The 18,077-nt window shown below is 40.5% G+C and overlaps 1 protein-coding gene across 2 annotated transcripts in view; it reads left to right on the forward strand.

Annotated features, from left to right (window-relative positions):
• Positions 1-18,077, forward strand: part of LOC137647136 (basigin-like) — a 66,025-nt gene that overhangs the window by 38,118 nt on the left and 9,830 nt on the right. The window contains exons 4-6 of one of the 2 annotated variants that reach the window (XM_068380391.1): positions 8,970-8,996; positions 9,262-9,391; positions 17,018-17,178. In XM_068380391.1, coding sequence (XP_068236492.1) covers positions 8,970-8,996; positions 9,262-9,391; positions 17,018-17,178 — 318 coding nt within the window. The remainder of the gene's footprint in view (positions 1-8,969; positions 8,997-9,261; positions 9,392-17,017; positions 17,179-18,077) is intronic. The other variant, XM_068380390.1, reaches the window with a different exon arrangement.

Genomic DNA, 18,077 nt, shown 5'->3' on the forward strand with positions numbered 1-18,077 from the left:
GGATTTTAAGTGAAGAAGAAATGAAGTTAGCAGTAGCAATTAATATTCATGCTTTGTAAGTTCACTTTCTCCCAAGCACTCATTTTATATCTCCCATGTCAGGTTTGCCTGGTAGAGAGTAAAGATTAGAATTAAAGCTATGAGTATGGAGATACTCTATATCTAACTTTTTTGCCCAATTAGAGGCAAATAGGTCAAAATTTATTATCCTTATCCCTCCATTACGGATTATCTGGTACTATTCATAACTGAATTTCAATCAAGTTTATTAGAATAAAGATTTGTAGGATTTCTTGTGTGCCTCCCTACGTAAAGTGGTGTTAGTAATTTTATTCATTTAACTAAAATATAATGAAGTGGTGATCCAACCTGGAGAGTAATCTAGTGCCTAATGTCACTTGGAATCCATTGTTTTTGATATATGCAGAGGAATACTAGTTTTTTTAAAACAAAGGCCAAGAAACACTTCTTTCAAAGGTAATATCACTACAGACTTGCACTTATGTCAGGTAAGTCAGGTAACTCTTGAAATTGCGGTATTGAATTTGGTATGATAATCAGGTTAATATTATGGACCTTAATTTTGTAGGTTATTCACTCAGCAACCTGTTGAAGGTACTTCTTCTTCTTCTTCTTCTTTGTCTACTTCTTTTCTGGTCAGCTTTCTCCATCTACCTCGTTCAAAAAGAAAAAAAAATACAAGTTAAGATCAATTCAGTTTCTCCTTGCAAACTAAAATAGAAAATACTCGGTTGCCTACACAGCAAGGGTATACAGATGTAATTATTAATGAAAATCAAAATCTTATAATTTACAGTACATGAAAGTACAAATGGCAATTTCCATATCAAATAAACTGATATACAGGCACTGTACCTTCAACTCACTGACCATAGTAAATTGCCATTTGTACTTTCATGTACTGTAAATTATAAGATTTTGATTTTCATTAATAATTACATACTGTATACCCTTGCTGTGTAGGCAACCGAGTATTTTCTATTTTAGTTTGCAAGGAGAAACTGAATTGATCTTAACTTGTATTTTTTCTTTTTAAACCATACTTTGTCAGTATTAAATGTATTGATTAGCTGTAATACAGTATGTACTAAGGGCACAATTTTTAATAGCGCTAAATTTACATGTCCCTCTCTTTTCATTTTAATTGTTTCTGTCCATTAAAAAGCTGTTTTGTGTTTAATGTGACCTTGCTTCCTTTCAGGCATCTGTCATTTATCATAGTATTTTCCTTAGTGGGAACTGTATCCTTGTCCCAAGATGTCCAATTGAGACGGAGTTGTTCTGCCTTAGACAACTTCTATACATTACAAATATAACTGAAGTTTTGTGATAACTCTTAACTGCTAGTTATAACATCAACAAATTGGTAGTACTGTAATTAACTACCATGCTTTCTTTTCTTACTAGGATAACTTTTATTTTGTTCTTATTGGTTTGATGATTTCAAATACTGTATCTCTTGACCTTGGTTGCATTGCCTTTTAGTTTTCTATTTCTGTACACTATTTTTTTCCTCATATCTTACTTCATTATTGTGATTATTGGCCTTCATTTTATATAGGTTTTGTATCAGCCAAACCTGCTGTGTTTATTTATTGAGTTTAATGCCATTCACATACTGTATTTTAGTTGGAGTAACAGTTGTTCTTTTATTTGCACAGTTTGTTCCTACGGAGATACAAATTTCTGAGTTATTTATGTGGGATCTACTTCGAAGTTGATTTACTACGACCAGAATAAAAGAAAAGGGTACCTAGCTGCTAACTATAAGGTTACTAGGCAACTCCAAGGCTGGACAGCACGCTTGAGCTACTGCAAGGTTGAGCCATTTGGTTCTTGGTAGCCATCCAAGAGAGATCTCCATCCTTTGCTACGATCATGACTACACTCTGGATTAGCCTTTTTAGTGATTTTTGTGAAACAAGGGGCTTTTCTGGTACTATGCAGACTTGCCTAGGCCTTGAATGCTACCCATGTTGAACCTTCATGAGTCAGGTCGAGGTTGCTCTGCACCCCATATGCGCGAACTGCCTTGGTAAGCGGTGTTTGTACGATTCACCTTGTGAATTCTGCAGGGAGTGGCTCCCCTCCCAACATGAATAGTATCGCGCATGTCGAAAGAAGTGAGCTAAGAGAGATAGATCCCCTTCCTAGTCTTCCATTCAAAGCAAGAAGCGTAAGACCCTTCATATGACGCACGTTCTCTCTCACTCAGATCCTCCATGACTGCGCCCACTGTGATCCTAGTAACCAAGGATGAAATCCATAATTCTCATACCTATCAGATTAGTGAAACATTTGTCAATGGTTTGTTGCCCTTGGGGTATATTAGACATGAGTCACTACCTGATACTGATCTCTTGGCTTCAGCCCCAGCACAGTGTATGGGATTCAGTCCCAATGTTTTTAGTTCTAGATTATACAGATTTAAACAGATTTCCATTTCCTCCCATGAATGTGCTCAATGGTGAACTATTTATTTCAAATTTTCAGAATCAAGGTGACTTCACTTTTAGAGGATTTTCCTATTAGAGTGCTGAAGATCTCGCCTCATTCTCATCTGAGAACTCGTTTGCATCTGTTGAATGAACCTGCCATATCTACTTACCAAGGCAGCCCACTTGAAAGGTGCTTACCTTTCTCCAACTCATACCTACATGTCCGGCTTGACTCATACACCAATGGGTCTGCTGAGAGAGTAGTCAACATGCCAAATGCTGCCGAGAGAGTAGCAGTTCATGATTCAGATATTAATTCTTTCCAAAGACCGGAAAGGAAAAGTGCAACAGAACTCTTAACCCCTTTTCCTTGGGTGGAAACACCCCCAACACACTTCCCCACCATATTATTCTGCTCCCTGAAATAGACATTCCAGGTGGACCTCTGAAAAATCTATCTTCACAAAGGTCTAGTTCTGACAGTTCCATTCTATCCAGCCACGTTCTTATGAGGATGGAGACACTTATCACTGAAGTGAACATAGCTCTGCTCATTCTCTTTTAAGTATCCTTGTCTCCGTTCGCATCATATGCACGGGAGCACAAGGGATCTCACTGTGTTACTTCTAAACAGAAGCCTACACACGATGACCCGTCACTTATTGTTGTCAATGACTCCCTGGGTCCTGCTAAGGGAACGGTCGCCAGTTCCGCTGATGTAGCCCCCTCGAGTTTCTGACCTGTGAATCAGAGATGTTCTATTTCATCAAAGGGAAAAGCCTTATCCGCCATCTAGATGGTCTGGGTAACCCCCCCCCCACCCGCCCAAAGTACAAGCAGTCATTGTGCAATAGATGCCATCTTTCCCCGATCTCACAGCACTGAGCAGCAATTTGATGTATCATTGTCAAGTTAGGCTTGTGATACACCTGGATCTTTATAACAAATTCTCAGCTGTTAAGAATTTGTTACAATCCTATAGATTGTCAAAGTTTCCACCCTTAGCCCTTTTTCATCAGACAAAAGTTCTACATTGATTCTGAGGCACATCCCAGCCCTTTTCTGATCGATCCCAATTAAGCTGCTTTTATTACTGGTGTTCTTAGCAATAAGGTGGCAAACCTTACCTCCACTTTTTTAGCATTAGAGATGCAAAATATAGAGATTGCTGTCATTTCAGCTATCCAGGCCTGCTCCTGGCTAGACCACTGGTCAGGAACGGTGTCGCACTTAGTTATCACTAAAAACATGGAAAACCCCGATGTTTTCAAACAGTTCGAGGTATTGTCAAGGTCTATGGCTAAGGCCTTGGAGTTTCTTTTCTATCAGACAGTCTACCTTCAGGGAAACTGTATGTCTACAACATTTAAATGCGGTTGAATTTGCTGCTCTGTTCCCTCCTACAGAGGTAGCTACAACAATCAAGAAGGCAGAGAAAACCAACCAATCTTCGTTCCGGAGGAGAGCAGCGGTCCCTAGGATGTCCGCCCCTCAACAACCTCCAAGACATTCCCCTTTCAAGCTGAATCAGCAGTGTCAGCTCTAGTGCTAGCAGTTAACTAATTGACAAAGCAGGATTCCACCTTTTGCCGGAGAGGTCACTTCTGTGGATGAAGGAATCGAGGTCCCCAAGGCTCAAGCTGTGGAGGGCAAGTCCCCCAATGTAGCACCAGTGCTTGCAGAGCCATTGGAATAGGTGGCAGTTCTTTGGGGCTTACCCCCTGGACAGTGGAAGTCGTCTGTTGGGCGTGGGTTATTATGTCCCATTCAAGGACTGTCCACCCCTTTAAGTTCAGACTCTGACAGTCCCACCTTATTATGCAATAGGATCTCAAAGAGACCTCCTAGGAGTTGCCTAGTAACTTAAAGAGTTATCAGTTTGACACCTTTTTTTTTTTTTCTGGTTGTAGTAAATGGACTTGGGAGTAAACCCCATATAAATGCCTCAGGTTTGTATAGCTAGGAAAAAGTAGAATCATATTAAAAATTTTTAGTCTTTTTGTTTTATTCAAATGTATACTGTACATAATAATATTTGTTCCTAGAAAAATACTAACCATTGTCCTTTACTTATAGGAGAATAAGTAACTGCAAAGCTGGAACACAGCTGTAAAATTATAATGAGGGTGTAACAACCAACAGCTATTTACCTATCAGTTGTGGGGAGGTGATCCCCCCCTTCCCTTCTGGCTCGCTGACAGTTCACTTGGATCTCGGCCGTTGGTGAGAACAGACGTTCTTGCTGACTGGAAGTATTGGCATAATTGATTTGTTTTCGTTCTTTACCAGCATGTTTATGATTTGTTCGAAGGGTTTTGGTGACTCCAGTCCCTTCTCATAAGAAGTGTGTCTTTCCCTGGGTTCCGTAGGGTTTTCAACCACACCCAAGGGTTTCTTGAAAGTGCATATATTCACAGTCGTTGAGTTTTGTTCCTTCGGAGGCTTCAGAGGGGAGAGCTTCTCCCAGGTGCCCTTTGGTTACTGGTTCTGCAGACCATTGTGGATGTTTTATACCTTCCGGAGGAAGCTGCAGAGTTCCTGTCTTCCTTTGGAGGCTCCAGAGGTAGAGTCTTTTCTCAGGCTCCCTTCCTGAGAGAAGTGCCCTTAGGTTGCTGCTTCTTTAATCGCCATGTAACTTCTAGATATTCCTACAGGTGCCTAAGGTGTCCACAGGAAAGCTGCATAGTCTCCAGTCTCCTTTCAGAGGCTTTGAAGGGTCCCCCAGGTGCTCTTCCTGAGAGAAGGAGGGATGACCTTCAGTTCCTGCCTCTCCAATCTTCCTTAGCTCTTCTAGTCCCCCAGCTGCCGCCAGTGTCTTCAGAGTCCATCATGGAGTCTTCAGTCAGCCTTCGGATGGGAGGTCCTCCTTGGCTCCATCCTTTGGGAAGCACCCTTCAGTTCCTGCTTTTTTAGGTGGGAGGTATAGTGAGAAAATGCTTGACCCTCAACACTGTCACCTTTGGAGTGTTGCTCCTCTGAGCACACTTGCAAGGTTGTTTCTCAACCTTGACCATCCGTTCTCATTGGACGCGAATTGTAAACGTGCCTCATTGACTGCCTACTTTTCTCTGGTCCTTAATTAGAAAACTCACCAGTGAGGTTATCTAAACACTCCTCATCCAAGGCGTCATCCAGGAGTTTCTCTAAAAGAAAATTTTTCTCTTCAGGCCTCTCTTCTACTGGAGGCTTTTTCCTCCGGCAAGCCTTGACAGGCGTGTGTCTCTGGAAGCGTGTCATGTTAGAGTCTCTCTCCTCTCGTGTCCTCTGTGACATGGATTGCCGACTTTGTACTACCTAAATAAGGAGAAACAGTGCTCCTTTTCAGCTTTAGAAAACTATTGCTTGGTACTGAGTCAAGTCTTTGGACTAAAGGGAATACTGTAGATGTTTCTTCGGAGGAAATGTTTATGCTTACTACTAGTTTTAAGCAGACCTGCCCTCAGTTGAGGTAAGACCTCCTTCCTGGGATGTGGGAGGGTATTACCTTTGAAGAAGGACCTCGCCCTGAAGATGGTTTTCCTGCTCTCCTTAGCTTTGGTTAAACCTGTTAGCAAGCTGCCTGGGCTCTCCTTCAACAATACATTTTCAAGAGGATGGAGGTAGATCTCTCTCTCCTTCATTCAAATTTTCATCGCAAAAACTTAAAACCCTTTCATGCTGTATTCCAGATTTAGAGATAACCAATGACCCTGACCAGCTTTCACTGTATCCTGGAAGAGCTCTCAAGATGCTTGCTGAAACAAACAAGGACCACATGACCTAGGCTATAGCACCATTTAATGAGTGCAGGAAGAACGAAGAAAAGAGGATCTCCAGGAATAAGATCACGTTCTGGTTAAGGTAAGGGATTTCTCAAATGCTCTTTTCATCTTCCGAGGAAGTATTATGAGCTAGAGCTCATGACGTGAGAGTTGTAAGCACTTCTCTGGCATTCAGGAGGAATTTCTCTGTCGTGTAGTTCTTCCAAGCAGGGGTGCGGAAGGTCAAACTACCTTTTCCATCCACTACCTGCAGCATGTGACCCACAGGTCTGTAGGCACTTTTCTTAACTATGCAAACCTAAATCCTTTACTCAAACTTGCCCACCATCACTAGCCCCTGATTAAGTCCCGGACTTCAATCTAAGTGAACTGTCATTGAGCCAGCGGATGTGGCGATTGCCTCCCCTGAATGTAGATCTAGGGTTGGTGAATCCCTTAATAGAGATTTAGCTAGAATTAGTGCATGGTGCAAATTATGGGGTATGAAGTTGAATCCTAACAAAACTCAAAGTATGATTGTAAGTAGGTCAAGGACGGTGGTTCCTCAACATCCGGATCTCAGTATTGATAATGTTTCTTTAAATATGTATGACTCTTTCAAAATTTTAGGTGTGATTCTCGACAGTAAATTTACTTTTGAGAAACATATAAGGTCTGTGTCTTCTTCAATTTCACAAAAAATAGGCTTATTGAGAAAGTCTTTCAAGATTTTCGGTGATCAATCTATTCTGAAGAAGTGTTTTAATTTTTTCATTCTACCTTGTTTTGAGTATTGTTCTCCTGTCTGGTCTTCAGCTGCTGATTCTCATCTTAATTTGTTGGACAGAAACTTACGGTCTATTAAATTTCTTATTCCTGATCTAGATATTAATCTCTGGCACCGTCGTTCAATTAGTTCATTATGTATGTTGCATAAGATTTTTCACAACTCTGACCATCCTTTACATTCAGATCTCCCTGGACAATTCTATCCTGTTCGTAATACTAGGCAGGCAGTTAATTCTAATAGCCAGGCCTTCTCCATCACGAGGCTCAATACTACGCAGTACTCGAGAAGTTTTATTCCAGCTGTGACCAAGTTGTGGAATGATCTTCCTAATCGGGTGGTTGAATCAGTAGAACTTCAAAAGTTCAAAGTTGGAGCAAATGCTTTTTTGTTGACCAGGCAGACATAGTCTTTTTATAGTTTATTTATGACATATTTGTTTTTGATGTTGTTGATAGTTTATTATATGACATGTCTGTTTTGACGTTGTTTCTTATTTTAGAATGATTTATTGTTAATTTGTTCTCTTCATTTATTTACTTCCTTATTTCCTTTCCTCACTGAGCTATTTTTCCCTGTTGGAGCCCCTGGGCTTATAGCATCTTGCTTTTCCAACTAGGGTTGTAGCTTGGATAGTAATAATAATAATAATACTGATAGGTAAATACCTATCTCTTGTTACACATCGTTATAATTTTAATTGGAGTGTTCCAGCTTTGCAGTTATCTATTCTCCTATAAGTTAGGGAAAATACAAATTACTTTAAACCGTAACTTGTTAGCTCAATGTGTTGTTCACATAAGGAACTTGGCAGATGTTGGTCAAGATTGTCTGTTAGGTTGGCACAGAGTTAGAATGTATAAGTGGGTCCCTAGCTCTTCCCAAATAATGGAGCCATCACATATCAAAAGGATTTTAATTTTTTATACTGTTACAACTTGTCTGATAGTCTATTTTCAGTCAGTGTCAGACATGTTTTAAGCGGTTAGGCACAGTATTGTCCGCATCTTTGAGAAAAGTAAACCTTTTTTTTTATTATTTCAGTGCATTCAATGCACGCTAGCACAAAAGTCTAAAGCCTCTCTTATAAGAATTGATGCGATATTTGTCTTTTGTACGTACTGGTCTGCTCATATTTTGTCTTTTTTTTTATCAATTTTACTTTTGTTAAAAGTATCTCTGTGGCATATTTATTTGAAGAAAACGACTTTAGGTGTAAACTGGGAAGGAATTGAAAGTCATATACTGTATCTATTTTTTAAACAAGTTCCAGATACAAATTTGAGTTTATTTTAGCAATGTAGTCTAGGGCGTTAGGTATATTTACAGGTTTACTTAAATACAAAATAAATCGTTTTGCTGATCTTGTACACTAGCAAAGTTCATCACTTTTTCATAATGGATTAGTGTATTCCCTAAAAGTTGACATGAGTCTTAAGGCAGCAAACACTATCTAAAATGTTATACACTGGCCTATATATGTTTTCAAGGAAGATTTCATAAAGTTCGTATGTATTTAGAATATATGCTTTAAAATTACTTCTGTACTTTAATGAAAGCTATTTCAGGTTTGTAACAAAGTGATATTTAATTCCAATTGTCAACTACGGTGATAATGGATGCTGGGTTTGACATTTACCTTAGTAAAGCCGCTGAAATTATATTTAGGAATTGACAGTTTTAACCATATTTATTTTGATGGTAATAAAAGAAGTACTAAGTTATTTCTGGTTCTACCGATTGGATTCTTTTCTCATTATAGTGAAGGTTTTATTAAGGTGTTTAGCTTTGATCTCATTTCATATTACAGTGCATTTTTAAAGAAATGAATTGGGCATGGCATTGTCACAATTATTGTTCGCTTCATTTGAAACCTCATTGAAAGTTCCCTGTAATGCATTACTTTACTTGAGATATGGGTGCTAGAAAGTGGAGTTTTTTTAAAATAATTTTGTTTTATTATCAGTCTTATTTCATTTTCAGTTTCACATGGAAGGAATGAAGAGAAAGGTATCTGGTATCTGTTGCAAGGGTTGCTAACTTTCTTGATAGACCTTTGAAGAGTAACATAGTACTTGTAATAAACATTTAGAAGGTAGTGGAGATGCTTTTCTGTGCAAAGCTTATACGGTACGCTGTCTGAAACGAGATATGCAAATTTATATTGTAACCTTAGCGATGATAATGATAGTAGCTCGCTTTCTTCGTACAGCACTGAACTGCATACTGGAAGACTTGAAATTTTCATAAAAAATTGTTCTCTTCTCTGTTACAGGTGATCCTCAGGGAGAAGACATCCAGGTTTTGTTTGAAGGGCGTCCAGTAAAAATCTTCTGCAACCTCACTGCAGAAGGTGGAGAAAATAATGGTACACCTACACCTAAAACAGAGATCCCAATTGAATGGTAAGGTGGTTGCCTTTTTAATTTAGTTTTGCTTCCATTTGTTTACATTTGCCTGTCTTTAACTGTAAAGTAATTAATTATGTAGGTTTTTGTCAGGTGCCTGATTAGTGCACAATTATTTCAAGTCCCTCCTTTGAATAAAAAGATACTGGCCCTTTGAAATGATTTTAGGCTGCTGTGGGCATCATAGAGAAATTATACCCTTTTGCCTGATTACGAAATTGAGGGAACAAAAACATTGAGAAGTTGTACATTTAATTGTATTGTTCAGTAGGTATGGGAAATGAATGATCTGTACATCATAGCATTGCTATCATAATACTGTATACTGTACTTTTGTACAGTAATATGATAGTAATATGTGAATATTAATGAGCCCTTTATATAGGGTTTATTCTACAAAAGGTGCCTAATTGGTAACTATATAAATCGGTTACTTAGCAACTCCACTGCTGGGCAAGCTACATTCTTCTTCTGGTCTTGCTGTCGAGAGGCTGTCATCTCTTTCCGCTCTACGATCACGACTATCTCCCCTTTAGCTTACCATTACAGTGCTTTCTATGCATTTTTGTTCATTAACGTGTAGTGTTGCTAGTGTAATGCATACTTACCCTGCCGTGATGTTCGCCCTTGAGGCACTTTCATGAGTCGGCGAAATAGTTCCACATCCCCTTTACCCAAACTGCCTTGGTAAGTGGTGTTCCATAGAATCTTCTTGTGAGTATTGCAGGGAATAGCTTAATGGGATAAATATCATTTCTGTCACAAGAAACTAGGTAGAAGGGATTGTTCCCCTTCCTCGTCCTTGGATAGCAAGTGTAAGGTCGTTTCTGTGACACGATATTCTCCTCCCCGTTCCTCCTTTTCCAAAGCCCACATGGACTCGTGTAATTGAGGATAACAGTTGAGATATGAATATTTTACATATTTATGATAACTTTGTTAATGTATTATTGTCCCATGGGCCTAGTGATCGTGAGTCACTGCTTGAGATTGATTCCTTGCCTACGGCCCCTGCACTTACTGTGCGGTATCCATTCCCAGTGTCTTTAGTGCCTGACTACACTGATTTACATAGATATCCCTTTCTCCCACTAGTGTGCTTAGTGGTGAGCCTTTAATGGAAAAGTCCCAGCAGGGTGACTTTTTGCTTCTTGAGGTATCACCCTTGAAAGTGTCGAAAGTCTCCCTTTGTTCTCACCTGTGAATGCCACTCTCTTGATTTGAGACTGCTGTGTCTCCACGTACTGAGGCGGCCCTGTTGGGAGATCCTTATCTTTCACCTCTCATTCATGCAAGTCTGGCTTGTTTCGTATGCCTAGGGGTCCTCGGTAGAATTGTCTGGGCTGGGCCCAGACTTCTCCTGTTACTTATTCTGACGCTGCACGGACTTCCTCTGGAGTTTCCGTAATTCAGACATTATTAGTTTGGCCAAATTGTCAGAGCACAATCGTGTCATCCTCCTCCATGCAGCCATTGTGGTAGACTAAAGTCCTTACTGTCTCTACTACGCATCTACGCTGAGTGTGTCGACAATACATATCATTGCACCTTCGGGTACACAGGCTGACATGTCTGACGTCACAACGCAAGCTGCCATTCGAAGATGTGAGTGCATTCCTCCGCACAGTTATTCCACATCCTAGAGATGCATGACCTGATTGTGCTATTGCTGTTCAAGCACGTAGACTAGCTGGCATTATTCATGAATATGTATCTACCTCAATCTAAGTTGACTACCTGGTAGCCTCTGCCTCTAGAACTCATTTACCGCACTTGGATCCTACGTACCTAACCTTGAGTTTTCAATATTAAACTTACCCGATGATCATATAGCTGTCAGCTCTGCTGCCCGACAGAAAAAACCTACGGGCGGAATACGCCAGCGATCACTATACAGGTGGGGGTGTACATCAACAGCGCCATCTGTCAAGTAGGTACTCAAGTACTCGATGTCAACAAGAACCAATTTTCTCTCTGTCGTGCCAATGGCAAGACCTACTAAATACGCCGTCCCTAACTGGATTTGTTTTCACAACGATTTGGTGAAGTACACTATTCCAGTTTTGAGCTTTCGCTATGCAGGGGTTTTATCTTCATTTCAAAACTTGAACTCGTTTTGGATAGATTTAATTATGGTGACGAAGAGAGTATGGACTCTCTTTCACTTTTAAATGGCCGACCCTTCCCTTAGACGGAAGTGTGTTTAGGTTTTTGGTAATTTTGCTTAACAAGTTATAGATCTATTTATTTTATATCTCTCCGCCTTTATAGGCCTCTTCGATTAACTTTCCATTTATTATAAACTTATAAAAAATTAATTTTTATGTTTGTTTATATGCGACCTTTCCTAATAGTAGGCGGTCCTTACTTGGAACCGAAGTTAATTAACATTGAGCCCGTTATATCGTATTTAACCTTTTAAGAATTTAATACTATTTTAATTTTAATGTTTTATGAAAGAATTTCTTTGATAGTCTCGTACTGTTTTCAAAGATGAACTAACGTTTAGTTTTTTAGTCTCCGCAGTTGTTGGCGTTCAGAACGTTCAACATGCGCTCTATCGTTACGATAGAGAGAGAGTGTATCACGGTTTCACGTTGCAGTATGAGTAAACCGATTCTAGCGTTTCGTTCATTCTTTCTTAGCTTAAATGGTTTAAATTCTAAATAAAGGAACTTTTTATTTGGGAAACCTTTCAGTTTTTTCCTTTAGCAAATAACATGTTTTATCGATATATAATTGGGCTCTTCTCTCAGGTGCTAAATCAAGAGAGAAGAGAGAGAGAGATAGAGACGGAGGGAGAGAGAGGAGAATAAACGTTTCGTTCAAGCGGGTAACGTTGTTCTCGTTTTTTACTCTTCTCCCTAGTCGCTGTAGGGGAAGAAGGTAAAACGTTTCTGGGGTTTTATTCTTGTTCCCAGGCTTTATGCGGTGAGAGATTGTAAACGTAGTTTATTTGATCTAGTGTTTAGTCTCTTTTCCAGCCACTGAATTCTTTATCTTTTTTTTTTTTTATGTTTTTCTGTTGCATTGTAAAACTGTTTTCGCAATTACTACCTTTTAATGAAGGATAGGATTGCGTGTTTCAGGTAGAAATCAGTTAAAGTTTCGATTTCAGTGAAATAAGTGCAAACAGAAAATCAAAAGTGATAAAGTGATATGCGCAAAGTGTTACAGTGTTGCGTCCGAGGGTTCGTTTGTTCGTGCCAGTTGTTCACCTAGTCCGGGACCTCTTACAAGCTCCCAAGCCCAGGGGAGAAGTAATGTCGAACGACTTATGGGTTCCACAGGCCTTGATCGACGAACAGACGTTTTTCCCTCCGTGGTTTCGGGCGTATCTACCCACGTTAGCCGACGTGAGATCGCCCCACCCACACAAAGACGAGAGAGCCCATTTATTCCTCGTCTGCGGAAGAGGTTTCTCGTAAGAAACCATGGACCACATCTTGCAGCTTTTTAAGTGCAAGTCGGTCCCTTCCGCGCAAGTCCAACGGCCTAGGTGTAGCCACTGGGTCAGTTCGGACTCGCTGCAGTCATCCGACGACTGCACTCCTCCCAAGAGAGGCAAGGTGGTACCGCAACAGGCAGTAACTCCGTCTGTTGCCGCACCAGCTGTTTTAGACCCTCAGTCACAACGGACAGTAGCTCCGTCTGTTGCCGTTTTTTGTAGACCCCAAGTGGTCTTTACTGCAGTCTATGCAGACTCAGTTAGCTGCGGTTATGCAGGAGTTTCGTGCGGAGAAGGTTGACACTGCTCTCGTTAGCCTACAACCTGCCACGGTTGTGCGCCCAGCTCACGCTGAGGCTGCCTGCTCCCACACTCCGGCTGCGCCCACACTCCGACTGCGGAGAAGGTTGACGATGCACCCGTTTGCCTACAACCTGCCACGGTTGTGCGCCCAGCATGGCTGCCTGCTCCCACACTCTTGTTGTGAGAGCTCCTCCACCCATGCGCAGTCGACCCTGCCAGACGCATGCTGACTCCCACAGACACACGGAGCACTCCGTTGCCGTGCGTGAGCTACCACAAGCTGCCGTGTTTTGACACGGTGTGTCAGCCTCCGCAACCCACTGTGGTTACCGCCACTCGCCCGCAGCAGACTAGTCAGTCAGGAGTTGAGGCTTACCCACACAGCTTTGGTTGTTGCCAGCTCACAGACTGTCAAGCAGTTACATGACGTTGCCTTCTGGTCTGCTACTAATGCACCAGTTCTGTATGTCCTCACGCACCTGTTGTGGTTGACAGTTCAGTTTTTGACAGTTCACAGACTGTCAAGCAGTTACATAACGTTGCCTTCTGGTCTGCTGCTTATGCACCAGTGAGACCCTCACTGAGATAACCTAGCTTTTCTCGGACATGGTTCCTGACCTGGAAAAGCTTCAGGTCTCTCCTTCAAGGCAAAGTGGTGGAGGTGAACACGGACAACACCCTGCTTTGACGTACATCTCCAAGCAAGGAGGGACCTACTCTCTGACATGGTACGAGTTCGCAAGAGACCTCCTCTCCTGTTCAACAGGTCTAGACTTTTCACTAGTAACGAGGTTCATCCAAGGCAACTTGAATGTCATAGCAGATTGTCTCAGTAGGAAGGGACAAATAATTCCAACATTTTGGACCCTCCACAAGGATGTATGCAAGAGACTTTGGGCCACCTGGGGCCAGCCAACCATAGATCTCTTCGCAACCTCGATGACCAAGAGGCTCCCAATACTTTGCTCACCTATCCCGGACCCAGCAGTAGTTCATATAGATGCCTTTCTACTAGATTGGTCACATCTAGATCTATATGCATTCCCTCCGTTCTAGATTGTCAACAAGGTACTGCAGAAGTTCGCCTCTCACGAAGGGACAAAGTTGACTCTAGTTGCTTCCCTCTGGCCCGCGAGAGAATAACTCACCGAGGTACTTCGATGGCTAGTAGACGTTCCCAGAACACTTCCCCTAAGGGTGGACCTGCTACGTCTGCCACGCGTAAAGAAGGTACTCCAAGGCCTCCACGCTCTTCGTCTGACTGCCTTCAGACTATCGAAAGACTCTCGAGAACTAGAGGTTTTTCGAAGGAGGCAACCAGAGCGATTGCTAGAGCAAGGAGAACATCCACCCTTAGAGTCTACCAATCGAAGTGGGAAATCTTCCGAAACTGGTGCAAGTCAGTATCCGTATCCTCGACCAGTACCTCTGTAACTCAAATAGCTGACTTCCTCTTATATCTGAGGAAAGAACGATCTCTTTCAGCTCCCACTATCAAGGGTTACAGTAGCATGTTGGCATCAGTCTTCCGTCACAGAGGCTTAGATCTTTCCAACAATAAAGATCTACAGGACCTCGTTAAGTCTTTTGAGACCACGAAGGAGCGTCGTTTGGTTACACCTGGTTGGAATTTAGACGTGGTTCTAAGATTCCTTATGTCAGACAGGTTCGAACCGCTTCAATCAGCCTCCCTGAAAGATCTCACCTTTAAGACTCTTTTCCTGATATGCTTAACCACAGCTAAAAGAGTCAGTGAGATTCATGCCTTCAGCAAGAACATCGGATTCTCATCCGAAACGGCTACATGTTCTACGACTTGGTTTTCTAGCCAAACACGAGCTGCCTTCTAGGCCTTGACCAATATCGTTCGATATTCCAAACTTATCGTATGGTTGGAAATGAACTAGAAAGAGTATTATGTCCTGTAAGAGCTCTTAAGTTCTTTTTTAAAAACCTTTACGAGGCCCGTCTGAAGCTGTATGGTGTTCAGTTAAGAATCCATCTTTGCCTATGTCAGAGAATTCTTTATCCTATTTTATCAGACTGTTTAATACGAGAAGCTCATTCCCTTCTGAATGAGGAACACCAAGCTTGGCTGAAGGTAAGGACACACGAAGTTAGAGCTGTCGCAACTTCCGTGGCCTTTAAACAAAATAAATCTCTGCAAAGTATATTCGACGCAACCTATTGGAATAGCAAATCAGTGTTCGCGTCTTTTATCTTAAGAATGTCCAGTCTCTTTACGAGAACTGCTACACTCTGGGACCATTCGTAGCAACGAGTGCAGTAGTGGTGGGGGCTCCACCACTACAATTCCCTAATTCCAGAACCTTTTTAATCTTTCTCTTGAAATATTTTTGGGTTGTCCGGAAGGCTAAGAAGCCTTTCGCATCCTACTTGATTTGGCGGGTCGTCAAAATCATTTCTTGAGAAGCGCCTAGATTAGAGGTTTTGATGAGGCCCTTTAGTATGGGTTGCAACCCTTCATACTTCAGCTCCTAGGAGTCGCTCAGCATCCTATGAGGATCGCGAGGCTCAGTAAGGAAGACGTACTTAAAAAGGCAGAGTAATTGTTCAAGTCGTCTTCCTTACCAGGTACTTATTTATTTTATGCTTGTTATTTTGAATAACTGCTAAAATGAAATACGGAATACTTAGCTCATAATGTCAACATGTAATGCTGGTCTCTACCCACCCCCCTGGGTGTGAATCAGCTATATGATCATCGGGTAAGTTTAATATTGAAAAATGTTATTTTCCTTAGTAAAATAAATTTTTGAATATACTTACCCGATGATCATAAATTAAAGGACCCACCCTTCCTCCCCAATAGAGACCCAGTGGACAGAGGAGAAAATTGGTTCTTGTTGACATCGAGTACTTGAGTACCTACTTGACAGATGGCGCTGTTGATGTACACCCCCACCTGTATAGCGATCGCTGGCGTATTCCGCCCGTAGGTTTTTTCTGTCGGGCAGCAGAGCTGACAGCTATATGATCATCGGGTAAGTATATTCAAAAATTTATTTTACTAAGGAAAATAACATTTTTCATTAAAATGACAAACTTAGTATTTTTTCTCGATCTACGCAAGCTAATATCTTGCTTATTGTTCATAGTACTTCGGAGATTACCCATTCTATGGAACAACCAAAATCTTCTTTTACTGATATTTCTTCATTTCAGATTCAGGAGAAGAAAAGGGCACTGGAACTTTTACCCCTTTTACCTTTGGTGGTACCCCCACCCACTCAGAATGACGTGCCTACTGAAAAACGTCGCAGACATGGCCCTCGTAGGAGGTGCCCTAAGGGGCCTTCCTCTGAGAGATCTATTCTTCTCATAGGTTGAGTGCTGGAAAAAAAAAAAAAAGTTCCCTGCTACTCCCTCTCATGCTCATTTGTAGTTTGACCTGAATACAGTCAGTTTCATTGAGATGTAGTCATGATCTGGGGGATTTTTTCTTCATTAATTATAAAGAAAAATGGAACTATTTTTTTGTGTTATGATATGTGAGCAAAGAATCTTCACACTCATTTCCATGGTACCCAGGCTAATGTAGTCATACACAAAATAACTAGACTATATTTTTGCAGTTGCTATGTCATAGGAAGAACAAAGAAAAGGACTTTTATAGAGCAAACGTGGGTCACTAAAAGCTACTGTATATTATTTGTGAGGGTTTGCCTTTTACAGCTCAAGTTACAACTGACTTCATAGATGCACTTTTCCCCTATTAATGGTGTATTATAGATTGATAAGTAATAGTTAAAATTCATATCATGTAACAGAACATTCTCTTTTTTCTCCAAGCTTTAATTCATCAAACTGGTTTTGTGTTCAAATGATTCAAATTAATTATTTTATTTTAGGTTTAAAGATGATAAACCAATTGTGGAAGGTGAAAAATTCAAGATAATTAAGGAAAACTTTACATTAGTTATTGAAAATTCTGAGAGGGCTGATGCTGGGGACTACAAGTGTGTGTTGAATACTGCATCTGAGAGGCTTTCAAGAGATCATAAACTTATATGTGAGTAGCATATTTTTGCAAATACTGTTTTATGCTCTGAGGACTAAAAACTTTAAGATGCTTTAAAAACTTTTATTTTATTTCTCAAGTTAAACTTTTGAGTGTTTTCATTCAGTTTTGACTACAGAAAATCAAAATTTATTACTGTTTTTGAGATATATATATATATATATATATATATATATATATATATATATATATATATATATAATGTGTGTGTGTTTGTATGTATATGCAATAGTTTTTATCCGTGACACATGTGAAATCCATATTTCTCTCTACATGTTTACATACATTTCATCCTTTAGAATTGGGATATGTCTTCAGCAGGACTTGAACATCCTTTGAATCATCAACAAGGTAGTTGATTAATGACAGGTGGCCCAAGGGCAATTTTGGCTGTAGATGTGGTGAACACAGACTTGCCACTGTGTTCTTCTTGCTACTGTTTTGAGGTACATTGGAGCACACTATTCTATCTTATTTCTCTTCCTCTTGTTTTGTTTCTAAGTTTTTATAGTTTATATAGGAGATATTTTTTTTAATGTTGTTACTCCTCCTAGAATATTTTTTTTCCTTTTATCACTGGGCTATTTTGTATAGCATCCTGCTTTTCCAACGAGGGTTGTAGCTTAGCAAGTAATACTAATGATAGTAGAACCTTGCAGTAATGGACTAATAAGGGTCAAGGTGTGTCCGGTACCGCCGATAATCTAAAGGTATCTTCAAAAAGTTTTCCAATGCTTAAAATCAAAATAAGTTACACTAAATTCTATAGGCTATAGGCCTACCATATATGTCAAACGAGGGTAACATCAGAACGAGCAACTGAGATTATTACACTTTTGTTTTTCAGCTTTGGATGACATAGTTAAGGAATTAAACAACACTTAAGAAAT

This window comes from Palaemon carinicauda, chromosome 9, assembly GCF_036898095.1.
Source record: "Palaemon carinicauda isolate YSFRI2023 chromosome 9, ASM3689809v2, whole genome shotgun sequence".
NCBI lineage: Eukaryota > Metazoa > Arthropoda > Malacostraca > Decapoda > Palaemonidae > Palaemon > Palaemon carinicauda.